Genomic DNA, 27,100 nt, shown 5'->3' with positions numbered 1-27,100 from the left:
ACCTTCAGATTATAGATTTTATAAACATTGTCCTATCATACATCAACACAGAGTATATATTCAATGTCAAGTTTCGCATAAATATAAATTTAAATTAAAAATTGACCTTTAATGCCTAGTTTTGTGGTCAAGGGTTAATTATTGACTTTCTGATTAGATTAGCTCCACCTAATCATGAACTTGATACAAATTTTTACTCTTTACAGTATAATTGTATTTATTGTTATTCATGTTTATTGTTAAATTGACACTGCATTTTGTTTTTCAACCCACCATTACATTACTGTTAGCTGTATAAATCCTAAAACTATGGTTGACTAATTTCTAATCAGAATGAAATCATGTCAAGGTTGGTAGACGGTTAACATTTTTGTTAACGCTAGGTTACATTTGTAAAACCATGTCATGGCCCACTTTAAATCTTAAGGATGGAGTTAGGCCTATACCTTGTGGTGCTGAGGAAAAAAAAGTGACCTATTTTGTACTTTCTGCATGTGTGAGAATCAGCTGTCAGACCGCCCTACCGTACACACACACAAAAAGAAAAAAACCCCACCTGGTTCGAGTATATGGCATAATTTTACTTTCACATTATTCAGTACAGAGTAAATTTAATCTAACACAGGTATCTGACAGGTTGAACAGCGATACACCGGGGCTGCATTAGCTAGCGGATACTGCATAGACACACGCACACACAGAAACACACACACGCCATGACTGTGACTCTAATCAACTACAATGACGATGTCCCCAGTACTGCATCACTGCATCACGGGAAGCGTGACCCCCAGCTAATATGACAAATGTCGCATAAATTCCATTATATTTTTCACATGGATCACACAGAACACCACCACACACTCGCTCACCAAACAATGCTGACCAAAATCGTTATGATCCCTGCACGTGATTGACAGTTGGCAGCTGCTTTGGTCCAGTGCTCCCCTTAAGCCCCCTCCCTCTAAGCCTAAGAATGTGTGTACAACTGCGTGCCTGTGATGACTTTTCACAAACTAAGTGCTTTCCCAGGTTTTATCGCTGCAAAAGAAAATATGGGTCTCCAGCTGTGGCCACTCACCACTCAAAGTTAATAGTGTGTGTCGTGTAAGGATTTAGTAATGAGGTAACCACTATCTACTATTCATTTCAGTCAATAACTGCTGGAAGATGTTGTCCTCCAGAATTTTTTTGTTTTTGTTTTAAACGATATTACAAAAAAACCCCAAAACAAAGACATTTACATGAAGGTCCACAGCAGTTGCACTCTTCATGTGCAGAAACTCACACACTGGTGGACCTGACCCTCCCTCTGCTTCATTTGCACTCTTTCTGATTCTAGTTTTTCCCCAGTTTAACACTGTACGACTAACCTGAAACGTTATGCCCATTCACTCGTAGTACAGAATGGAATGTCCAAAACAAGAGCAAAAACATTAGACCATTTAAGAAAGCATACAAACACGCTGACAATATACCACTATCAAAAACAAGAAAGAGACATACAAATGCATCCATGAAGGGTAATCATTTACATGGTTTATATATATTTATATATAGAGATTTTTTTTTTTTCAATAAACATTGTCAGATATGGGGGTCAGGACGAGTACTGAATACATAGGACAAGAACAGGAAAAGGGGGTGGGACTATAAAAGCCTTTCCTCTCAAAGCCTCTTAAAGTGCACTGGCCATTTCTACGTCAGAAGGAACGTACGTTCGGTGCGATAAACTGGAAATGCATGTGGAATCTCTCTATTTTTTTTTTCTTATGTACACCAATGGCGCTGGATGTGACCAATTTCAGTTGAAGAGGAAAAAAAAAAAAAAAAAAAGCAATGGGAGAGAGGGGGGTGGGGTTAGTGATTCTGGCCTTTTTTAAGGAAGTGCCATTGCGTTAGTGTATTGAGATTGTGTTTTCTTGCCCTGCTAATAGTCTTATAGGGAATGTTCCAAAGAGACAGCTAATGTGCAGTTTTTGCGGTTGAAACTTTTGCGCATAATATGCGAGAGAGGGAAGGTTTGCTCCATTTCCATCTTTCTGCTTTACTTTTCTCCCTCCCCCTCTATCCACATACACACACACCACACACATACACACAAACAAGCTGTCAACAAAAGCACAGGAGTTGATCATTGAACAGGCAGGACGGAGAACGGAACTATCACCATGACTCTTTCACACATGTACGAAAAAAAAAACAGCCAAAAAAAAAAAAAAACCCCAACATGCACGCTTCCTTTCGCTCCACTGCTCACACACAGGTAAACACCGATAAAAACAAGAAAGGGCAGCGCTGATGATAACAACAGTAATAATAATCATTATCAGAAGGACAGTAATATGGCTGCCAGAGGCTGACAGCTACTTTTTCCCTTATGCATGAATGCGTTTTGTAGATTCTTTATTCTGGGGTCTCTCAGGAACGCTGGTCTGGGTGTCGGTTCTAGATGGTGCTAGTCTCGGCTCACGTTCTAGAACTGTTCTGCCAGCAGCTCACAAAGACGCTTGGAGACAGTGTCCTTACTGCTGCGCACGGTTAACCGGTACATCTGAGAGAAAGAAACAAAGAGAGAAAGAGAGATAGAGAGAGAATAAAGAGCATTACATGGTGTAAACGGAAATGCAAACAACTGAAAAAGACATCAATTGTGCAGACAGACGCTCATTCTGCTCTCCGAATGCGTGTCTGATCCTTACTGCCGATACAGTGAGACTAAAATGTAAACTTGCACAATGGACAAAGGAAACTGCACAGATACAAAGAGAAGGACGCTGCTGTCACGCCAAATCAACTGGGTTTTACTACCAGACATGGAGTGAATCACAAGAGCGGGAGGAAGGGAGGATGGGAGGTGGTTTGAGTTGAAAGGGGTGGCAGGATTAATGCGTTACCTGCTCCCCAGACTTGAGTTGCATCAGCAGGCACAGAGACACACAGACAACAGTAAGATGCAATAAAACTGACTTGGTGAGAAGTCTGTGCTCCATAGCAGCAGGGAGGGACTTTTGATGCTTTTGGCATTTCTTAGTTGTTTTCCTTTTTATTTTTATTGTGTAATATGGAGACATGTTTGCTTAAAATGAAATGTCTGTTCATACCTGAGCTTGTGCGTTGGGCTCGAGTCTTAGCAGAGAACCCACTTGCTGGGCCTTGGTTTGGATCACGCCGGCACACACAAAGTTCTCTGGGTTCGGATCCACGTTCTCCAAGAGAGCCATGCCCAATCCCAGTAACTTTGAGATCGATGGGTGAGTAAAAAACATAGAAGATGAGAATCAATTATACAATAAAAGGGGCAATCGTATCCCACAACGCAATGCATTCAACTTTATCATCTATTTTCCTGCGAAGAAAGAACCTAAATTAATATAGCAATTATCAATTTGTGACTGACTGTTCTAATAATCTTAAATTAACACATTTTCAAACAAGCTTAGATAAAGAAACGGAAAACTCACAACAACTGGACATTGAATTAAACAACAAATGTGGTCATGTGACAATTTTGCATACTACTGTTTAAAAATGACTGCTGTTTTACTTGCTATTGCCATAGTATATAGTATAGTATAGTATAGTATAGTGTACAGTACACATAAGGCTGGTATGGCATTACAAAGTCGGTGTAATGTTGTGTAAACCCACCTTTGCTTTAAGCACTTCGGTGTCCATGGCATGGTTGGCCTTGAAGATCTTCTGTGCTTCTTGCTGAGGCCTGTGAGAAGGGAATTTAGCGCGTTTCTCATTTAGAGAAGAGCTTGTGACACATGTATACAGTAATTTTGTCTTCTGTGTACACACAAACACTCACTGGCTGAGCTGTTTCCAGCGCTGAAAGAAGTCATGTGATGCCATCTCTGTGGGCTGGAAGAACTTGTTTATGGTAACAGGCAGCTTGAGAGTGAGATTCTGCAGAGCCCCGCCATACCTGAAAAGGCACAGCAGCTAAGTAAACCTGTGCATGCTGACTCAGGGTAAGAAAGCGTTTAAACGCATGCATCTGTTACCTGAACTTGATGTTGAGCAGTGGTGCATCAGTGAAGTCAGTCAGACACTCGATGTTGATGACCTGCTGCACCTGAGCACCTCCTTCTATGAGAGGCTCCACTGGTTTTGCCTGAACATTGAGCTGTGGGATCGGTTAAGGAAACAACCAACAAATAAAATTTACAAAAAAAAAAAAAAAAAAAAAAAAAAATAAAAAAAAAAATCACAATGTTTGTAAGTAAAAATGAACGCAGGTTTTCATGTGTGGATGTGAAGGATATGAGATTGTAGCTCTCCTGGGCAGGTGACCGTGGTCGTGAAAGTTACAAACTGCACTGACGTCTTATTGCCATAGAACAGATACATCCGCCCTGTGAGGAGAGACAACAGACACAAACCAAAGGTTAAAAGGGGTTTAAGCATCAAATGTTTAATACCGCTTTAAACTGTAAAAAAGTGACTACCATAAATTAAATAAGGATCATAGAGCAGCCCCAAAAAAACAATTAAATGAAAATTTTAATCTTTACCAACCTCTGCCAATAGCATATAAATCACTAGGTTTACCCAATTGTCAGCAAGATTTTAATCATTTAAAATATAATAAAACTTTATCACATTATCATTTTGTTCCTTTATATATTTTAATAAGCACAAGTCAGAATAACTATGTTGTTTCATTTTTACATAAATGTGTCATGCTGAATGGTGATGGAATATTGCTTAAGTCATATTTTGAAATTTTATTTTCATGAAAGTTAGGCTATTTCAAGTAGACACTTTCGTGCATTTAATGTTTAACTACATAAAAGTGCCTTTTGCAAATGTAATTTTATGTAGCTACTAACATAAGACATTAACCCAAAGGCATTTTGAATATCAAGTCAAATATTAACTCTGTATAAGGTTTGTATAATGCTAAAATAACAAAATAAAAATAAGCAAGAACTGCTAAAATGTGTATGCTGACACTACAGTCTCTCATAAACGGCAGTTGAAATACAATAAACCTTAAGACATAGTCCAGAAATCTGCTGACATGGACCACTTCATGATGCAATTTTGCAGATGTAGTGACTCACCCAGGTTCTGGCGATATTCAGATTTTATGCCGATCTGTAGCAGCTGATTCTCAAACAGAACTCCATTGTTCTTGCAAACAAACCTGAGGGCAAGAGATAACAGTGTGTGTGTGTGTGCTGCGCGCGCACGAGCGAGACCAACAAACATGCAGGGACGGCCAGAATGGTACTGGTTTTGTAATGGTGTGTTCATGTGTTGTCAGAGAAAATCAAACACACGAGCTGGCCAGTGGGCAATATGCACCTGGAATATGCACTTGCAGTTTTGATCTTTAATGGGAGTTTGTGGCCATTAATAAAAAAGGTAATTACCAACAGTGTTAGTAAAGGATTAAATTAGTTTCTGTCCATGCTAAGGTCATGTAAAAATAAAAAAAAAGATGCATGCATTTACTCTGATATGCAAGTAAAGCCATGCAAATCAACACTGGAACAATGATTTTGCCTCAAGTAAACCATCTGAGGAGCACGTGAATGCAGCATAAGACACTGAGAGGAGGGTGGGTGCTGACAGGGTGACAACAGAGACAAGAGACTGTAATCTGAAGCCTAAATAAAAAAAAAAAAAACCTCAATGTTCCCGACCATGGTTTCATCTCATAAAATATTAACAATAAGTATTGGAGCTGTGAACTAATGATTAGAGCAAATATAGCCATGAAGCTTATACAGGACGTCTAACACTAGTATGCACAATGTGTGGTAGACACAGACTACTGGTTTCACAGAGATTTTGAGTGAGTGCCTACTTATTTTGATTTGATCATTTTTTTTTTCATTTAAATGTATAATTTGGTTAACATAATTAATAGTCATACTTGGGATTATAAATCTGGGCTGTTAGAATAACAAGACAAGGCAGCATTAAATAAATTCATTCAACATTAAATAAATACATTTTTTGTGCATATAGTTCTTCAAAAGTTTGGGATCTAAAATATTTTTTATGTCTCACACTCATTGAAGCTGCATTTATTTGATCAAAATACAGCGAAATATTGCAATTTAGTTGTTGCACTGTAATGTTTTTTTTTTTTTTAAAGTCAAAACTTTTTGACAGCATTTTCAGCATCATTACTCCAGTTTTTATTTTCACATGACCCCTCAGAAATCATTAAAACATGCTGTGATTATCACTGTGGATGAATAGAAGGCACATAGAATAACAGAATTTGAAATAGTAGGTTTTTTCTAACACTAACATATCTTTCAATAACTTTATTACGCGTTAAAAAAAACAACTATATCTATGACAAACAACCTTGATTACGAGTTCCCATACTATATGCTTAAGATTAGCAGTAAAAAAAAAAAAAAAAAAAAAAAAAGTGTCTTTTTAATTTGAACTACATTTTGCATTCTGTCTTCTAATACAAGAAAAGAACATATAATATGAGGAAGACTGTGGGTGATGGTTGTTTGAATGGAGGGAGTGCAGTGGGCGAGTGAGCTCTTACTTGTGGAGCAGTTCGTTTGACTCAGGCAGAGGAGGAGCAGGATCTTCAGAGACCACAGAGGGGGGAGCAGAACTGAGAGACCGAAAGCGAAGGATGCAGAGAGAGGAGAGCAGCCCCAGGAGATGAAGAGAGGGGTGAGACGTGTTAAGAGTGAAAAGGCACAGATGGTTAGAACAGATTAAAGATGTTAGAAAATGGTGAAGAGCAAGAAAGAGAGAAGAAGAGCAGAGTGAAGCCAAAAGTAGGTAGTGAAAAAGAGGAGAGAAAGAGACAAAGGCAGAGGTTAGTACCGGCATTATATCCACGGCCAATAAATGTTAGCAATTAATAATACCACCTACACAGCACACAAATAGAAAATACTCCACAGACACAAACAGAAAAGAACACATTAACACAACATCTATAAATAACCAAAAAAAAGTTAAGTGTTTTTTTTATACAACTAATGACTGTCAATAAGTTTTGCTGTAACATATTGACACTGTAGTCTACCACTGGCCCCTTACTCAGAGTCACCAGGACCCTCAGCCAAAAGGGAGTCAGAGCTTTCAGTGGGGGGCTCCAGATCTCTGCCATCGTCCAATGAAAAGCAAGGACGTGAGACGCACATATGTTCACGCATACACACAAACATGTGCGAGCGCACACACACGCACACCAAAATGAGGGAGATGGAAAGGGGAGGGAAAGAGAAAAAAAAGAGGCAAGAAAAGAGAAAGACAGTCACATACGCAGCAAGATAAAGGACACAAGATTACACAACACACAAAGAGGAAGACGAGAAAAACGAGCAGCAGAAAGTGAAACGACAGAAGAGCAGAAAGCCTGACATATATACAAGCTCTGAACATGTTAAAATATTAGTGCACTTCAATTCAGTTAATTCAAGCAATAAATGTACAACAGACTGGAACCGGATTCTTATTTACCTCAGGAAGCCATCATCATTGACTCCAGCCTCTGAGAAAACATCAACCAATAAGCTGCCTGCACTGGGAGCGGCGGCGGTAACAGGGGGGCCCGTGCGAAGCCCCAGCAGATCAGCAGATGGGGACGGAGTGGACTAAAAGACAGAGCATTCATTAAATTGGATTTGGGTTTAATAAAGACATGCTAAAGAGCTGAAAGCATTTGAATCAGGACGTGTTCAGTGGGTGGGTGTTTTCTTAGGGACTGTTCTGTATTTGCTGACTCACTTCCCTGTACAATGCAAACATGTGTGCATGGCTCCAACGCCTAGAGTCTGCCGTGTACTAGTCTCAGCCCACAGACTGCCCACAGTAAATGCACTGACCATCTGATGCATATTGCCCACAAATATGATAAGAGCTACCTGTTCTCCAATCTGATGGGAAATAAAGTCTTACCTACAAGATACTGGGTTGATAATGAGTATTTAATATAGAATTTTAAATATAATATTTAAGAAAACATTTGGCAATGTTTGCCATATTAGTGGAATAATACTTTAAAATATCTGAATAGAATGACATCCACAAGTAGAATAGTATGTTGTGCTTTTTTTGAGTAATGTCTGTGCTTATTCTGTTTAGCTAGGCAGATATGTTGACACTGTCAGTGACTTTTCAAGAGAAAGTTCACCCAAAATTGTGAAAATTGCTGGTTGGTTACCATCGTTCTTCAAAATAACTTATGTGTTCAGTAGAAGTGAGTAATTCATACAGGTTTGGAAAAACACAAGTGTAAGTAAAAGACAAATTTCATTTTTAGGTAAACTATCCCTTTAATATCAGTTTGACAGGCTTTTCTTGTCTTAAATGAGTTGTTCTTGACCAGACCCAATTTTTAAAAGTCGAAAGGCTTGCTATATTCTACCATTCAATAGTCTGGGGTCAATAAGATTTAATGTTTTTTCTAAGACCCCTGTTTTGCTCAACAAGATCCATTTCTTTGATCATAAATACTACTACTGCGAGCATTACCATTAAAACTATTATGGTGAAAAATTACAAATTAAAACATTGATTTGCTGATCACTTTTCAGGATACTTCATTGAATAGAAGGTTCACATGAACAATATTTATTTAAAAAGAACTATGAATTGTTGGTTTTGGGCAATTTAAATCAATCTTTGCCAGAAAAAAAAAAAATCTTACTGACCCCCAACTTTTTAACAGCAGTGCATATATAAAACTACCAATCAGTTTAATCCATGTTAAAGTTTCTCACAGCATTAGAGGCAGCAATGGCAGAGCTGTCCCCTCCTCTCTCTCCCCCTCCATTGAGTTCTCCTCCCTCTCTCTTTCCCTCCTCCAGCTCGTTCACAGAGACGGCTCCTGGTCCCTTCTTCTTTTTCAGCTTGGCCAGGATGGACGACTCTCTCTCAGGGAATGGAGGCATCTCCTCAAGCACTGTGGCCTACAGTTAAACACAGTTACACAGATGATCGTGCAAGTAAATGGCTAGACACAAATGGTGCGTGCAAAAGGTGCGTGACCTCACCAGGACATCAGTGCTGGCGATGGAGGACAGTTTGAGATACTCCACAGCCCTCTGCTGCAGCTCGACATCACTGTTCCTGATCTGGCTGTCAGAGCGCAGCACTTCCTGAATTGTGCTCTTTGTCTCCGGGAACAGATTAATGAACTTAATATAGGCAGAAAGCAGCAGGGCACGCGTGGGGACTGAACACAGGTGAAACTTAGAGTGGAGCAGGTTAAACTGAACCAAAGGACTAGTAAGATATTAAGAATAGAGGTGGAATGAGTGGGAACAATTTGATGAATTTTAGATTAAAGGAAAGAAAAAGTAAAAAGAAGAAAAAAAAAAGATAACAGCATTAGTACGGCAATAAGATTAAAAACACATTTAAAGTGTGATATCAGAACTTAATACTGTAAGAGCTCACCTAGAACGAGGATCACCAGCAATAAGGTTACCAAACTCTCCCAGGATGTAGCCTCCAACCTTTACCATGTTCTCATGACAAGCTGGAGCCTGCAAAGCCTGTGGAAAGAGGAAAAAAACAAAATAGATTAGATTGAAGTGTGGTAATGGTGGAGGAAGCCATTTTTCTGAAAAAAGAATTAACAATTCATTTACCTCAAAGACTGTCTTGGCGGCATATCCCTGCACATCGTCACGGTTGATGACGATCTGGATGACGCGGTACCACACTTCCTCACTGACATAATCCCCAGCTATGCGGATTAGGTTCAGAATGGTGTCCACATACCAGGAGTAGTCTACTGCATACTTCTCTGCCAGGATGGCAACCTTCAGTACCTACAGGCAAAGCAGTCACACATTAAAACAATGACCTGTGACTGAAGAGACATGGAAGAGATGAAAAGGGACGGACCATTTCCTCTCTGATGGAGTAGTCGGCTGTCTCCAGGTAACTCAGCATCTCGGCGACAATCTGCTTGGCATTGCTACGGTCACACATGGCATAGAGGAGGTCAGCAGCTCTCTGACGCACACTTACATCCCTCTCAGTCTGCCAGCAGAACAAAAATGAATTAAATTGTTATAAACAGTGCACATGAAAAATACAAGGATAAATCTGCTATTGAAAGCCTTATTGTTTTGTAAGAATGCAGAATCTATCCACTTACCTTCAGAGCATTGATGACCGTCTCTATGTGCGTTTTAACTGCCTCATGGGAAAACTCAGAGCTGGCAAGGGTGCACATACTTTCCAGGGCCAGGTAGCGCAGGTTGGTCTCTCTATGCTGTAGGAACTGCCCCAGCTGGTTACATGCCCGCACGAGAAGATTCGGCTCGCTGTTGAGAAACAGGCCATGAAGAGGATTTAAACTGATAAATGCTTAATACAGAAAAGATCCTTGGGACGACCTTATCATAAAGTCATTATTTAAGAAATGCATGAGAACAACAACTTTTTATATAAATCACTCAAATTGTTCTTAAAATTATCTATGCTTTTAAAGGGGGTTAAAAACAAAAAAGAGAGAAATGGAGGCAACTTGCACCTGTCATAGTGAATAATGAGAGAAATGGCTTCAAATAAAATGGCATTCTTGGCATTGGAGTGCTGAACTTTCTTGGACTTGGGTGGCTCTTGGGCTTTGTTGAGGATAGTTTCCAGACACTCCACTAGCCGTCCCTTCACGGCACCATCTTCAGGTGGTGGGTAACACTGCAGAAGTCGCAGCAGCTTGCAGGACAACCATGGAGCAGGAACAAAGTAGTAGGTGTAGTCCTGCAGATCAGTGGAGGCTGAAGACACAATCTGAGAACGGAAAAAAAAACAAGAGTAAACCAAAGATAAGAACATATCAATGTGGTGCTGAAAAGAATTTTACATTTCATAAAATGGATGTCAATTTTATGCTACTGCTACACAAAAACAACACTTTTGTTTAGATTTTGTACAAAATCTAACAAAAAGTTTAAAAGAATGACATTTATTAATAAATTGATTAAGTTTACTTATTATGCCCTTAAAATAAAAGCACAAACGTGCACTCACCCTGCTGAGTCGTGACACAGCAAGAGACACACAGGTCTTGAACTCATCAGGGTTCTTCTGGCTGAGACAGGTGATCAGGGAAATGGCGGCAGTGACGACACCCTGAGAAAACAACAGATTCAATGAAAAAATCAGTAAGAACCCTTTCAAAATGCAACAACCTTCAATAAATGTGTATCTCTTACATAGATCAACAGATATGTGTATAAACATCATGAGGTTGTGGTCTCCATGTGCCAGACTCACCATGTGCTGGTCATTGAGCAGGTGCACCACTCTAGAGGTCCATTCTCCCATGAGCACCAGGTCTGGGGAGGTCTTATACAGACGGAGCAGACAGAGAGCTGCTGACTGCTTTACACTGTCCATCGTATCCCTGGCATCAGAATAGGAATTACATCAGCCATCTAAAGCAATGTGCATCTACTCAAACTGTTAAAGCGTGTGTATAAGATAAAAATGTTAATCAACAAATATCACCATACTTTGTCCAGTTTATTAATTAAACTTTTTAATCTGACACAAGAGCTTTCAAAGAAGGCATTTTAGATATTTAGATAGAAAACAGACAAACAGCCAGAAAAAAAAAAAAAAAATTTGTGGATTAGGTTTATGAATAAACTGTGTTTGTATGAACTAAACAATTAAATGTGTATTTTGAATGTTTTATTTCTACTAATTTAAAAGAAAACAAGTTACAGAAGCAAAATAGCACAAATTCAACGACAAAAAAACCCTCTCAAATACTGGACATAAGCAATTTTTCTTTCTTTTTTCTAGTATGTGCCAAACCACAAATACACACTTCCCTTTTTTTAATCCTCTTCTTCTCAATCAAGGCTCTTCAATTTGAAATCCCTCATTCTGAATCCCTAACTTTTGCCCTCTAACTCCATCCTTCCAACCCAAAGCTGCTCACCCAGCCACAAGGATGCGAGGAATCTCTCCTGCGAAGGCCTCGGCCATCTCTCTGCTGCCCACGTTGGCGATGCAGTGCAGAGCCAGACACATAAAGGTGGGGTTTCGGCTGGACAGGTCGTTCTTGATGGCATTGTTAATGAGCCTGATGAGTTCACTGTTACTGTTCACCAGAACAGAGATGAACAGATATCCCTGGGACACAGAAAAAGAGGAAGGAAGAAAAGAAAGCTGATGGTTATGATCTCTGTTTTGCACACACACTGGCTCAGGCCAAATGAGTGTATGGTAAAGCTGAAATGAACACGCCGTCACTGAAGAACTGTCATCTTCAAACAGGCTCAGAGTGGCAGCCCTGCAAGCTCTGTGGATAAGCACTAAACCACGAGAGAGAGATTTTCCCCCTCGCTGAGCTAATGTGTCTCCCTCGCTGCTGCAAGGGTAGAAGCACTCTTCAATTGCTTCTTTTCCACTTTCACTGCATCGTGATATTGGATGTGTTTTTAAAGTCTGGAGGCTTGGAGTTACGTGGCCTGCAAGATGATCCGAATTATCTGAATTCTACTATAATCAGCTAGCAAGATTCAATCATTTGCTCTATTCAGTGTATTGCAACTCCATTATTATAGTTCACTGAACAGATCAAGAATATACTCCTCAGTCAGGAAACCTTTGCTTAGATTTTTGCATTTTTATTATTTTGATTTTTTTTGCTTTGCCATGTATCAGTACATACCGATATTATCAATTATAGTGACTTTTGCCTATTAATCTGTTGTCTGTTAGTGGTACTGTACGTTTTTTTATATTAAATTTTTTTTTTTTAATTATTTAAAAAAAATACCTTCTGCCGCAAATTCAGAATCCAAGATGTAGTATATCATTAGAAGAGCAGTGGAATTTTCCGGCTAATGGATGCGCTTAAACAGTTAGCTGTAGGCTGTGACTCATTGTTTAGTTTGAGAGACCAAATCTTACCACACAGCAGGCCGCTCTGTGACCTAAATCAGGTTTGGAATTCATTTTAATGTGCTTATAAGTCATATTTAAAGAATCACAAAAATCTGTAAAACATGTCAGTTAAACTGTTTAAAGTTCTATATATGAAAACTGCCATTTATTTGAGTGAAGAACATTTGCTGATTTTTTTTGGGCTGGGCTCACAGGAAACTGAATATTGTATTGCATGTACTTGACCTGTACGGGAGGAGTAGGTCAAAACGTGGTGACATCACCACATTCTTCAGCATTATACTACATATTCTTGCAATGAAAAGGATTTTAACAAAGGGCTAACAAGATGCGTGACCTCAACTTACTTCTAGTTCATGGCAGTGTATAAAATTGCAACAGGAAGCAAAAGATCCGGTGTGCTCTAGTACAATGTAAATCTCCTTCATTTTGCCATGCGCTACATTAGCCAAAAGAGCAACGCTAGAGTTTTGTCTAGTTTGCATTGTAAATGTTATTTGAATGTTTCTCCTTTTCAAGGAAAATGATAAGCTGACTCAAAATGGCCCTCAGTTTGTTGTCCTTTTTGTACCGAAACATGCTCATATTGCCCGGCTTCTGTCAGCGAGAGCTGTGTGGCTGATGGGAGTGTGGCTGCTAGAGTGGGTGTTTGATCAGCAGGAGATAATTAGACCTCATGGTAGGTCTACATGGCATGGAGTGTCACTAAGCCTCTTTGACAAGCTAAAAACACATCTGTTGCTGACTCTCACTAGCTAATCTAATGGTCACGCTCATTAGATGTTCACATCTAGAAAAGACAACTTTCACAAGGGTAAAACTGCTGAGTAATAACTTCAGATACTTGTGCTACACTAATGTTCAAAGGTTTGGGGTCAGTAAGATTTTTAAAACGCAGCTAGGCTGCATTTGTTTGACCAAAATGTAGAAATAGTGAAATAAAGTACCAAAAAAAAGTGTCCAAATTATTCCTGCGATGACAAAGCTGAATTTTCGGCAGCCATTCAGTCTTCAGTATCACAGGATCGTTCAGAAATAGTAATCTGCTTAATAAACATTTCTAATTATTATTAATGTTAACAGTTTAATGTTTTTGGATAAATAGACAGTCCAATAATATTGCATTTACGTATAACAGGAATCTTTTTTAACGTATATATTTTCTGTCACTTGAGATTAATTTAATGCAACCTTGCTAAATTCTGAATTCTTAAGAAAAAAAAAAAAAAAAAAAAGGTAATTGATATTGGCAGTTACACATCATTAGCTATTAACACTGCTCACTGGATCAATAGTGTAGTCAATATTCTGCATCTTATTTGACCAATAAATACTTCCTTATATCTATGAAGTATTTCTCATTGGAAAAAAGAATGAGAAAACTAATGACATTTGGCCTTCCTGATATTTCGCCATTGGTGTTAAATTCAGTCATGAGGAGCATCAGATAACAAGGGTGTAAAAGGCTTCACCAGTTATAATATGATCATGTATAGGTATTGTTCAAACCTCCATATGTTGGCTTATTAACCAGTCAACGTATTGTGAATGCCAGGAAAAATAAACGGATGAATTCGGACACTACTGCACTTTGTTTATCTTACGATCCTGATATGCTTCGATTTCCTGTACAGCTGTCTTGTCTCGCATCATTTCCTTATACCTTTGGCCACTTGACTGGAAAAGTGTGCAATAAATTACCATACATATACATGCTTACACAAAGTAATCAGTGTTAAAATTATAACAATAAAAATAGGGATGACTGAGATATTTGGAGATGGTTCCACTCACGATCTGTTTCTCAGTGTACTTGTTGGAGCTGAGCAGGTTGACAGCCTCCATGTGGCCGAAGTCAATATCATGGCCCAAAAGGAAGATGAAGAGCAGCTTGCACACATACTTCTTCTTGCTGTATCCATCCAAAGCCTTGTCCCCTTTAAATTTTGAGCGGATGTTGGCCAACTCTTTATTTATGCGCTTGATCTCTGCCTCCTTACTCTTACCTGAGGAGAGAAGTAAAAAAACAAAAAACAAAAACAAGATTTCAACCGACAGTGCAGAGCAATTGGTTATAATCACTGGGACATCTGAACATAAAAGGAGACAACACAGGCTGCAGTTGATATCTCGCCTCAAATGGAGATAATGATTTGCATTTACCACAGTACAGCTTTGACAGTGTAACTGTGAGCTTTTTAGGCATGAAAATAATGATTATTTCGCTGCCTTTATTTTCACATTCAACTGCTATATAAAAATATTTATACAATATTTATACATGGATTTCAGTTAAGGATTTTCATTTATAAAAAAACAACAACATACAAATTCACATGATGCATGTTATTGTCACTTGCAAGTTGATGCATTGAGAACGAAATAAAAGGAGGACCAAACGAGCAGATGATGATAAATGAAGAGGACAGGAAACCAGGAAAGATGACAGGAAATAGCAACACATTTTTCAGGGGTAAAAGTTTCCATAAAGGTCTAGCAAAACTAAACCAAACCACACAATAAAAACATTACACCTCACTTCTTAACACCCATGCAAAATAAAATTCATGTTCATGCAACTATGTATCAAAAACCCACCGGTATTTTGTTCAACTCATGATTTATTTTATACACTACACCACCAGCATACAGGTTAAACCATTTCTTCTGCTCACTCACCCTTTAATCACCCTTGGGTAAATCCTCAGATTTCTTATTTTCTCCAATGTTACTAATGCACAACAAATGAATATTCACTCTCCTTTGTATATGCACTTTTCAAAAAAGGGCATGAGATAATGCTAGAAGGAAAATAAATTTGCTAAATGTACAAAAAACCTTGTTCTGCTTGTTAAGTTGAACAGCTTTGCATATAAGTGCTATTTTGGTGCAATATAATTTAATCAATATCAGGGTTCTCACAAAAATACATTTCTTTTGCACAAGTCAAACTAACTTTGACCACGCACACATGCTTTTATTGGATCTGAGGTTTTAATGAGTAGTAGGCCACAAATGAATTAAAGGAGTAATTCACTCAAATTGAAATTCTGAATACTCCTAATTCTATGTAAATGTAAGTGACTACAGATTACATAAGATTTGCAAATCGACTTATGTTGCAATTGTTGCAATTATGGTAGCAAATAAGAACTGAATTAGCATTTATTTGAAGAATCTACTCTAATTCCACTAAAGTAACCTGAAATAGCTGCAAACAGCACAGGTCATTTTTATTCCTACAATTTATGTAACTGTAGATGTTGGCTGGCCTCTCTAAGTGAAAGCATACAGTAAAGTGCAATCTGATTTCAACTGTGGGTAATGCCAGTCATCTCAGTCAGAGCGACAGAATAAACACAGTGAAAATCCTTTCTGCATGTAGATGATAAAGAAAAGATCACTAGTATGGTAAAGGCAGGTGTCTCAGATTCTGTAGTACTAAACACACTCACAAATATTTTCCGGGTTACCAAAAATGGACTGACCTTAAGCATCAATGAGCATAATCTTATGGTTTGTTTTTTTATAATTAACTTACTATGACCTCAAAAAAAATCAAATATCTGCCAAAATGTCAAAACATACCCCACATTTTTTTTTTAATTTGTGTTGTTCTCCAGCTCAAAATGAGGCTGAAATGTATCTGAAAAAACCTCATTTAAATAGTGTCAGACAGTGACATGCATCTTTACACTACAAACAATACCAATTAATGAATTATAAATTAAATGGAATGATTGATGGCTAAATTACACATTCCATAATATAGTAAATAATGTATTTACTATTTATTCATTAGTTTATGAGCTAAACAAGAGCAGGAAAGAAAGACACAAAACAGGCTAGATTAAAACGCTTCAGCAATAGGTGTGAATTAATACAATGACATGGACCAACAATCAAATTACTAGTAATGCATACATTTTATATTTACATTATATTTTGCAGTTATCAAATAATTGATGTGTTTTGAAAACTGTTTCTTAAATTTTTTTTTACCCTCCAACAGTATAAAAATGAATTAATTTTTTTGCCTATATAGTAATACTTTGTTTGCACATTTTGAGAGCACAAAAGAATAGACTGTTGTCATTACTAATGCCATTGCACAATTCCCGAGCTGGCATTAAATGATAGATAAACGTGTGACTCATGATATTTCTATATAATTTTTTGCAGTGGACGTCCCAACTGGAATACACAATTTCCAGAATACAATTAAAATGTCAGTGTTATACTTTTTTTGCATTTGTGAATTTAAAAAAAAGTAAATTTTATGTTTATGTAAAACAGCCACATAAAGTGGCGATACTGATATATGCTAATATAAATCATTGATATTGATCACAGGTCTCTGAATCTAATCAAATCATATTAAAGTATGTTTTTATGAATTGGCAAGCAATGCGTTGCTAAGAGGGAATTAATGTCAAATTGTATCATGATAAAACACCCCTAGTGAACACAACATCTTACTAAAAACATGAACTACCCACATTATTATATTAGGAGCCCTGCATTTGTATGCAGCTGGTCCTAAAATAAAATGTGTACAATGACAAGATTATGCCAAAAATAAAACCTTAAAACAGGTTACCTGGAGCTTCATGTACATGTGCTGCCAAAATATGATACATAATACAATGCACAGGCCAAACCACTACACTCCCAGTCAATATAAGTGGAAAACAGTTCACTCTCATTTATCACCAATATCACAAAGTTGATTCCAAAAAGTTACCATCAAACTGGAATTTTAAAAAAAAAAGTTCACAAATATCAGTTTTACTTGCAGCCATTCAAAACTCCACAAAATCACTAGGAACTCAAACTTCTAACACTAAGAAAGTTTTTTTAGGTTCAAGAGATAAAATTTGAGGCACAAAGGAAGCAGAACTACAGACACATCTTAACCAGATGACCCTCCTATAACGCTTAGCTCAAGGCGACAGCTTGATAACTGGATTATCGTGAAAACACACATCTGAATCGAGCCCTCTTGGCGAGCAGCGATATCAGCCGCTATCCAGCTAGTCAAGGTGACAAGAGCAAGAGACGCAAGACATGCTGGATGAAACCATCTGCAGTGAAACACACGGTTTTCGGCGGCGGCCTAGCGATAAAGCATCACTCCATTACAGAGCTAAAGCTAACGGGCCTGGGTGATCGGCGCGATTACTACAACCATGACCTCTCTCGCCAAAAGCCACTCATCTGACTAGCACGATTTAATCTTTAATTCTGGTTAAAAAGCATCGTGGAGCAAAGCAGAGGTGCTTTAATTCAGTTTAGGGCGTATATAGGAAGAGTTCAGCACTGCTGGTCGCTTAAGAAAATGACTAATGGTGTTTGAGTGTGACAGGGACACTTACAGTTTCTGATGTCCGAGATGAACACCGCTAATCCTCGCATTCCGTCTCCCTTCGACACAGCCGGCATGTTTGCTCGTTTTTTTTTTTCTTCAAGCCGGCTTCAACGCGAAAATGTCTTTCAGATGTTCAGGTTTAACTGGCGGCGGTTTGGGTTCAAATGCACCGAGCTAGCGAACTAACTAACACTAGAGCCGCTAATTTAGTCCTGAAATTCACTAAAAAAAGCGCGCGTAAAGTACACAAGTGAAGCAGCAGCGAGTGTTTGTGAAGAAAATATGTGAGTGCAGCGGGTGAGAGAGAAGCTGGGGAGTCAGCGCGACTGCTGTTTCCGTTGGCTAATTCATTCAATCCCGTGAACTCTCGTCAATGGGAAAACGATGCAAGGCGTACGCTTACGTCGCGGCACCGACTAATTAAAAAACAAGCCAACGTGTTGTTTTTAATTTATGATTACGCACCTGTATGTCAATCGATGGTGTTTAAATAACAACTGATACCTCTCTGACTTTGAGTCACGCACGGCAAGCTAGCCAAACAGCTAGCGAGCTGGCTAGCTCTATCAAATGTTAGAATACATCACCCAAATGACCGCGAAAGGACAACGGGGAATCCTGCTTGCTGCCGAACTGATCTGACAGACCTGTTTTTGGAGGAAATGATAGCTCTGGGCTGTATTTAGTCGTCAATAACGTGCGAGACTTTTCGCTCAGTCGCTGTACCCCGACGGAGCTCGTGACAGAACGGGCGCTGAGCTCGGTCCAGCGCTTCCTCCCCACATGTCCCGCCCCGGCCCGCTTCTCCTGCTCTGATTGGCTAGTTTACTGTCATTCGGTACACCATTTGTCCGTTCATACGTCAGTTACATTTTATACAAATTTTAATTGGCTTAAAAACAAGATCGACAATGTTGAAAGTATCAAAGTGCAAGTATGTGGGAATGGTGATAAGTTGCTAAAAGAGAGGTTGTAAATTACACTAATTAAACCTAAAGACTGGGTTTCCTCTTTATAACTGATATTTGAAATAGTATGTTATTGATTGTTCAAGGGGAATACACAAATATTAATATAATCATATGACACATTTATCTATCTATTTTTAGAGGAGTCCGCTTTTAAATATGATGCCGCCCTCCGTTGGAACTAGCTTCCAGTGGAAATCAGATGTGCTAAAACATTAGCCTCATCTGTTTAGCTGTGCATTTGTTGAATAAGCACTATGCTACGTCCGAATCGACTGCACTGTATTTTATGTGCAATCAGTTAAATTATGTTTAGAAAGTGGGCAAAGAACGACAAGTGTGTAGGTTAATCAGTTGGAAGTAGAACCCCGACTTTTAATTGTATTGTTTATGATTGTTAAAGTAAGTAGGGGTTGAAGTAGTGAAATGATTAGGTGTTTTGAAAGGTTTTTTTGTACTTAGTGTGCAAGAGTTTGAATAAAGTTTAAAAATGTTTGTTTTTAAATTTCTTGGTTTTATTATTATATTATATTCCTTGTTTTTATTGTTGTGATTTTATACATATACGTTTTTTAAGATTTTTTTATACTTCTTTTTTTTTAAGCACTTACCACCATCTGTTTGTCTGTAACACCATCTAGTTGCGCTGCAATTTATTTTTGTAGGAGTTTTCTCAACTTTTGTTATACACACTTGAAACAAGAAGTTGAAAAAAACTAAAAAATCTGCTGAAGCTCAAAAATCTGCTTAAAATTGTATATTTTTACGGTGTTTTGCCATTTTTTTTTTTTTATCGTTCTATCTGCACATTTGTTATCTTCTTGTAACTGTAACTGTTAGAATCAAAATCACATTTCATGAATATGTCCAAAATGTGTTTTGAATGGTGTTATGAGCTCATTTGTCGAAATGCTTGAGCCTATACAGAGCTTAACCGGTGTGATGCCCAGCCTGTCATATCGGCTCTTTAAAATAATTAATTTATATATTCTACAGAAATCAGATGATAGCTGAGATTTACCTTGGGGGCTTCTTGTCCCATCTAAGGGGTTATCTTTACTAATAGAGCAAGTTGGTACCTGCCAGTTTTGTGCAACTAATTTAGCAAATTTCCCCAAATATTGAATTATAGTCATACAATTTATCAGTAAATGCACACTATTCTAAAGGCATCTTTCTTAACATTGATTGGACTATATAGTGGTATCTATAGTAGCATCAAATAGGCTTTGCATAGCTCGTTCTAATTTAAAAGGATAGTTCATCTATCTATCTATCTATCTATCTATCTATCTATCTATCTATCTATCTATCTATCTATCTATCTATCTCGAGACAGTACGATTAGCACGAATCTATACTTATACTTATAATCTATATTTGAATGAATCCCTTCCATCTGTTTAGGTGTGTTCTTGTGAACAAAATATATTAGTTTGCTAAAACGTTTTTGTAAACGTATAATATGGTCACTGAAATCAGTCCAAGTCTAATAACCTGCCTACCTAAAAAAATCATAATTCTCAAATAACGTGTAGTATGAAAAATTTATTAAATAATAAATTAGAGATCGCGCTACAGTGTGGTCCAATGAAAGCCACGCTTCAAAGGAGCGGAAAAACGCAGAGAACTTGAGCCAATGAAAGCGAGCCGCAAGAAAGTGGGCGGAGCCTAAAGTAAATCCCGTGATTGCCGTCCAATCAAATCATTCAGTATAGACGAAGGGGCGGGAGCAAAACAATTGTGTTTTACATGAGCAGTGCTGCAGTCGTGGTACGATCCAGTTTACCGAAATGGCGGAGACAGCGGACAGAATGGAGGTAAGCTGGCGCTATTCAGGGCCCTATCGCATGGAACACTTCCGAGGCCAAATAGCCGTTTGTGATAGTTCAACTCAACATGCAAGCTTTATTTGTTACGTCCTAGCTCCGATTCTTTAGTCGACGAAGAGATTTATGTGCTGCGTATGTCGTTATCAGGTGGCTGGAAATGTGCGCACACGCATCTTGAGCATCCATTTTAGCCAGCCGCGAATAATTCATTCATTTAGCATCACGTGTCTGCTATTGCTAATAGGCTAAAACGAGTTGGTTCAGAGTTTTAAAATGTTAAGTGTAACTATTTTACGTGTAAACGGGTAGGATTTAACGTTATATGTAAGTCCTGTTAGCTAGCTGCTCGTTCGGTTTCCATGAGGGTCGTTCAGAGCATGCTGGCGGCGCGCTTCAATGACTTATTGTTGGCTGAAGACCGCATGGGACGGAGCACCGCATGGGATGTGCTTGCTACTTCTTAACAGCTTTGTTCACCAAACCACGACTAATTAGTTATCAGTGAGCAGAGTGCTATGATTTGCGGCGTGGTCAAATAATTAAAGCTTTTAAAACCAGGTTTTCACATGTATTTAAATGAAAAGTTTCAAAGGGTTTCCGACGCCATTAACACGGTTCTTCTCATTAAAAAAAGAAGAAATGGTGTAACCGATACTTTTATTCTCTAATAAATATGCAGTGTGGGGGAAAATGCGTTTATCACGGTTTTAACAGACTAAAATTTACATTTGCATTTAAATGGGTTTTAAATTCACACAAGCTCTGTTAATTGTGATTTTAGTGGCGGGGTTTGATTGGCCGCAGGGTTTTGAATCTCCTGAATCCATTTAACAGATTTGTTCTTTGTTCGTAAAGTGAGTTAACTACGTCCTTCCTAGTTTCCGTAGTAGATGAAGAGCGCTTTCTGAATCTTTTCTCTTTCCCCCCGTTTCTAAAACGAGTCATGCGTGACCCAAAACAAGATATGTCCTTTTTTGCTAAAATTTGCATAACAAAAAAATCGATGTTGAAACATTAGCTACAGAACATATTTTTCACCATCTGGTGTAGCTGGGTTTTTGGTCATGGCAACTTTTCAAAACTATATGTACCATGCAAAAACCCTGCCTGAACTTCAGCAATACCCAGCTTTTTTTCTTTTTAATAGGTGTCCCAGGGAGAAAGCTCAGCAAAACCTGCAGCAGAAGACATGACCTCCAAAGACTACTACTTTGATTCCTATGCACACTTTGGCATCCATGAGGTACAGTCTTCAGTTCATGTTTCGTGAATATTGGTGCGGTTAAATGACTTTGTCCGTGACTAACGTTTAACCCCTCCTTCCACAGGAGATGCTGAAGGATGAAGTTCGTACTCTGACGTACAGAAACTCCATGTTCCACAACAAGCATCTCTTCAAGGATAAAGTAGTGCTGGATGTGGGAAGTGGAACCGGCATCCTTTGTATGTTTGCAGCCAAGGCTGGGGCCAAGAAAGTTATCGGGGTAAGTGTAAATCCTACCTGTTGATGTAAATGTCACCCTCTTTGTATTTATGGATAGACTCATGTATTTAAATTAGGTATTTGCCCGTCCTGTCAAGGTGATGGGTGGGTGATCATGCTGTGCTTTTGTCGGGATTTACATTCTTTTGTAATTCTTTCTCCAGATTGAGTGCAGCAGTATATCAGACTATGCTGTGAAGATTGTGAAGGCCAACAAGTTGGATCACAGTAAGAACTTCTCATAGCTCTTGAATTATGATTTGCAGATCTCATTCGTGTAGTGCATTTGTGATGATCTCTTAAGCTAAACTTACACTCTTGTGAGTTCAATCAAATCCTTAACTTAATTTTCCTTGTCCAGTTGTTACCATCATTAAGGGCAAAGTAGAGGAGGTTGAGCTTCCTGTGGAGAACGTAGACATAATCATCTCCGAGTGGATGGGATACTGTCTCTTCTACGAATCCATGCTTAACACTGTCATTTATGCCAGAGACAAATGGCTGGTGGGTGTATGCAAATTTCCTTTTTAAAGGTTTAGAGCATTGAAGCTATTCATTGTAAAGAATTGCGCTTGCTAACCATTATTTGATGAATGCTCATGTTGCCCATGTTTTTTTCAGAAACCTGATGGCCTGATTTTCCCTGACAGAGCCACGCTCTATGTCACTGCTATTGAGGATAGACAGTACAAGGACTACAAAATTCACTGTATGTCAATCTCTGATTGCATTTGTGGTCACTTCTGCTGTGGCTGAAATGGGACGCAGTTTCATTTGTTTCTCTCTTTTTTTTTCTCTCTCTCTTTTTTTTCTTTTTTTTTTTCTCCTCCAGGGTGGGAGAATGTTTATGGCTTTGACATGTCCTGTATTAAGGAAGTGGCCATTAAGGAACCACTTGTGGATGTCGTTGACCCTAAACAGCTTGTTAGTACTGCCTGTCTCATTAAGGTTAGTTTATTTTAAAATTTATTTAATTTTTTTTTTTTTTTTTAAATTACCCCCACCACACACTTGCTTAACTTTAACAATTCTCTCTCTGTCCTTTTTAGGAGGTGGACATCTACACGGTGAAGATTGAGGACCTGTCCTTCACGTCACCTTTCTGCCTGCAGGTGAAAAGGAATGACTACATTCATGCGCTGGTAACCTACTTCAACATTGAGTTCACTCGCTGCCACAAGAGGACAGGTTTCTCTACTAGTGAGTGATGTCTTTTTCACCCCTTTACTACAGTTTTTTGGGTTTTTTTCCTTCTCTCCACCATGAATTTAGTTTATGAACTCTGGGGGAAAAAAACTGTGCACTTGTCTTTTTAGGCCCAGAGTCTCCTTACACTCACTGGAAGCAGACTGTCTTCTACCTTGATGACTATCTGACGGTGAAGACTGGAGAGGAGATCTTTGGCACCATCAGCATGAAACCCAATGTCAAGAATAATGTAAGTGAAAGTGTAAAGTTTATATTATATGGTTCTGCATAGTTACAATAACTTAAAAATAAATTAGTTTTGGCTTCAAAGGCTTTTTACAGCAGAAGCTTCTTACAGCACAGTGTAATTTTAATTAAACCTATTTATTTATATCTTGATAATTTAAAACTTATCACACTGGTAAAGCTTTGTCTTAATTTTTACATTTGCACCTGTTGATTTATCCTAAGTTAATAGATGAATGTTAAAGTTCTTCAGATATATACATGGATCACATTCCATTAAGAGGATATTTCATAATTTAATTAACACAACTTTCTGTTTTCCAGAGAGACCTGGACTTTACTGTTGACATCGACTTCAAGGGTCAGCTTTGTGAGGTGTCCAAGACGTCAGAATACAGGATGCGCTAGGTTCCTTTGTGTGTGAAGCATCACAGAGCAGTGCACACTTGTGTCTGTGAATCCATGTACATTATTCCAAACTGTGCATGACACATTTTTAAAGATTCTGTTTTACAGAATGCTGACTTTTTTTCTTTTCTTCCTCCTCTTAGAAATGTGCCCAATAGGATTAAACATGGCATTCTTTTTGACCCTTTTTCCAAATTTTAGGTGCACCATCTTGGATAAAATACCTTGGGTTTATGCATGTACACGTGTGACTGCTCGGTTACCTGTTTGTCTGATATTTCATCCACATACTTATGTTTTTTGTTTTTGCCATGCCAACATGTTGTTGGTCACCTGTAGAAAATGCAAATCAGCCATGTTTTCATATTCCATCTGGCAAAGCCAGCATCTTCCATGTAGGTAAAAACCTGTCATGTTTCACTGTGGACAGGAGTCCTGCCCAGTAGTATCTGAATGAGCCCATATCATTTTTCTTTTTTTTTTCTTTTTTTTTGTGTGTTCTGTACTTTGAGGCCATTGTTTTGGACCATCAGTAGAGGGAGCCACTTGTCTCTTTGGAGTAACAGTTTTAATTCATGTAGTGCTCCTATGTCCCCTTTTTTTTTTTTTTTTTTTTTTTTTTTTTTTTTTAATAAACTTTGTTGCAATGATGTAATCAGAGGATATTATCATGTTATGGATGAGTTCGCATGATAATCTCGTGTAACTCCATAGGTGGTGTTAATGAGCACTATTTTAGATCTGTTGATCTTTTTAATGGCATAGAGGAGTTTTCATCCGTTGAATGACCGTTTAGTTTAAGCTTATCTGCTGCTCTTTTGCACTATAAGCACTTAAAACTAAGTTTCTCAGACCCAGAACTACAATTTAATTCCATGGAGGAAAACCTTCAGACTAAATTTTCCATTTGAGTGCTTTTATCGAAGGTGATGCTTATCCTGTGTTTGAGTAACTTCACTTTTGTTCCATATTGTGATCTTCTCTCATAGTGTTGCTGTGTATTAGTGTTTTTGTCGAAGGGTGCAAGTTCAGATGTCTTGTCTAGCACTGGTTTGGATTATTACCAGGCGGGCATTTGTCCATTAGGAAGTTCATTTTTTTCAAAGGTTTTTTTTTTTTTTTTTTTTTTTTTTTTTTTTTAATGAAATAAAAAGTTAAATTGAATCTGAATCCTTTGTTTTAATAATTAAAAACACACACTGACTTCTCAGGAGACTAACTGTAGAGAATGGTAAATTAGGGGATTTTTACAAATTGCAGTAGACGTGTTATGGGTATACTGATTTATGGCCCTTTTAGTCTAATTCCTTTATGGTCTTATTGGTTTGTATAGCTCTGATAAGTTACTCTAATCTTTTTAAATAAAAAAAAAAAAAGTGCTTAACCCCTCAATACTATATTAGTAAATAAAGATGAGCTCCCATTCATGAGGAGTGTCTCAAATATGCACTGTTAGGGGTGTGAGTCATGAAGAAACATTTAACAGCTAACAATTTAGTTTGTTTACAGAACATTTGCGATTACATCTTTAAAAAAATGTTTTAAATAACTTTCAATACTCTGAAACCTTATTGTCTAAATGTTTTCTTTTCAAGCTGAAGAATTATTTTCATATCTATCTTGGTTCTCTTTTTCTTTAATGGGACTAAATAATTAGTATGGTATCACCTTATTATTGTGAGACATTAAAACATAAGATGACACAGCAAGCCAAAACTAAATATGTTGAATGACATGTATATACATGCACACAAATATATTATATATATATGAATAAATAGGCCTAATATATTAGCCTAATAATTATACAAATAGGCTTATAATAATTCATATATTATTCCCAAAGGTTATTCAAATGATATTATAATACATGTAGTGCAATAATTTAAAAAGTTATCATGAGCCTTTGTTGAGCTATTAAATTGAAACAAAAAAATGACTGCTCTCTCTTTCTAGTACCCCGTCTTCAGTTTTGGCCCAAAAATAAATGGGCTATAATGTATTAATAAAAATATTAATAATATAATCAGTTAAAATTCATGGCATCTTTTAAAGTGTTTGATATATTCAGTATATTTACCAAAGGATATTCAAATTATCATGAGACCAGCTGACCACGTTGCTACAACATTCTCCTTGGCATAGATATACATAGACGCCTTGTAAGGATAAAACAACCTTAGATACTTTGCAAAGATAATGCAAAGACAATGCAAAGATACAAACATCTTCAAGACACCCTACAGGGTGGAGGTGTAGGAAACTACCTTGCAATTTGGTTCTTTCTAAAAACCCCTCCACCCATCTTTCCTTCTATTCAGTTTGCTACATGAAAATGCCAATGTGAGTGAACTAACAGTCATGTCTAGTATCATCTGAAATGGCGTGCGACTGGGTCAGTGGACTTATTTCTAAAGAAGTAAACTTAACGGTAACAAAGAATTGAAGATTTCATAGATATTTTACTTGCAATGGGTGTACCCTCTCCAAGGGTCATTCCATGTAAATTATCTTCTGTTCCCATTGAGGTGTAAACTACCCATGTCAAAATTCAGTTTTTGGTATTTTCCTTCATTTGGGGGCTTGTTTCATCTTGGTTTGATATTTAAAGGAATGTAGCAAAAGGGTCAGGGTGATTCTGTAACCAGAAAGCCGTAGTATGAAGTGTTTCTCTACACTTCACACTATGTATTTCTTAAGGTCAGGTATGCCCATTTTACTTTTA

The 27,100-nt window shown here is 37.9% G+C and overlaps 2 protein-coding genes across 4 annotated transcripts; one reads left to right on the top strand and one right to left on the bottom strand.

Annotated features, from left to right (window-relative positions):
• Nucleotides 1-560: 560 nt before the first annotated feature.
• ap2a1 (adaptor related protein complex 2 subunit alpha 1) lies at nucleotides 561-19,006 on the bottom strand. 3 transcript variants are annotated; one of them, XM_043228732.1, is made up of 22 exons: nucleotides 18,258-19,006; nucleotides 14,677-14,888; nucleotides 11,912-12,105; nucleotides 11,239-11,368; nucleotides 10,993-11,094; nucleotides 10,493-10,752; nucleotides 10,115-10,283; nucleotides 9,859-9,996; nucleotides 9,600-9,782; nucleotides 9,406-9,503; nucleotides 9,000-9,231; nucleotides 8,727-8,915; nucleotides 7,465-7,598; nucleotides 7,042-7,104; nucleotides 6,533-6,604; nucleotides 5,076-5,158; nucleotides 4,275-4,364; nucleotides 4,014-4,137; nucleotides 3,818-3,934; nucleotides 3,652-3,721; nucleotides 3,105-3,239; nucleotides 561-2,554 (listed from the first exon to the last, which is right to left on the bottom strand). In XM_043228732.1, exons 1-22 carry the CDS (start codon nucleotides 18,322-18,324, stop codon nucleotides 2,477-2,479), a joined length of 2,940 nt encoding a protein of 979 aa, XP_043084667.1. In that variant the 5' UTR covers nucleotides 18,325-19,006; the 3' UTR covers nucleotides 561-2,476. The 3 variants fall into 3 exon arrangements, with proteins under 3 accessions (XP_043084667.1, XP_043084675.1, XP_043084685.1); XM_043228740.1 differs by lacking the exon at nucleotides 7,042-7,104; XM_043228750.1 differs by lacking the exons at nucleotides 6,533-6,604; nucleotides 7,042-7,104.
• Nucleotides 19,007-20,937: 1,931 nt separating this feature from the next.
• prmt1 (protein arginine methyltransferase 1) lies at nucleotides 20,938-24,999 on the top strand. Its single transcript, XM_043235719.1, has 10 exons — nucleotides 20,938-21,038; nucleotides 22,198-22,293; nucleotides 22,379-22,534; nucleotides 22,698-22,761; nucleotides 22,895-23,037; nucleotides 23,155-23,242; nucleotides 23,366-23,481; nucleotides 23,583-23,733; nucleotides 23,850-23,971; nucleotides 24,292-24,999. Exons 1-10 carry the CDS (start codon nucleotides 21,012-21,014, stop codon nucleotides 24,373-24,375), a joined length of 1,047 nt encoding a protein of 348 aa, XP_043091654.1. The 5' UTR covers nucleotides 20,938-21,011; the 3' UTR covers nucleotides 24,376-24,999.
• Nucleotides 25,000-27,100: the final 2,101 nt, after the last annotated feature.

The sequence above is a fragment of the Puntigrus tetrazona genome, chromosome 3 (genome assembly GCF_018831695.1).
Source record: "Puntigrus tetrazona isolate hp1 chromosome 3, ASM1883169v1, whole genome shotgun sequence".
NCBI lineage: Eukaryota > Metazoa > Chordata > Actinopteri > Cypriniformes > Cyprinidae > Puntigrus > Puntigrus tetrazona.
Note: the sequence above shows the minus strand (reverse complement) of the source record. Positions and strands in the feature narration are given on the sequence as shown.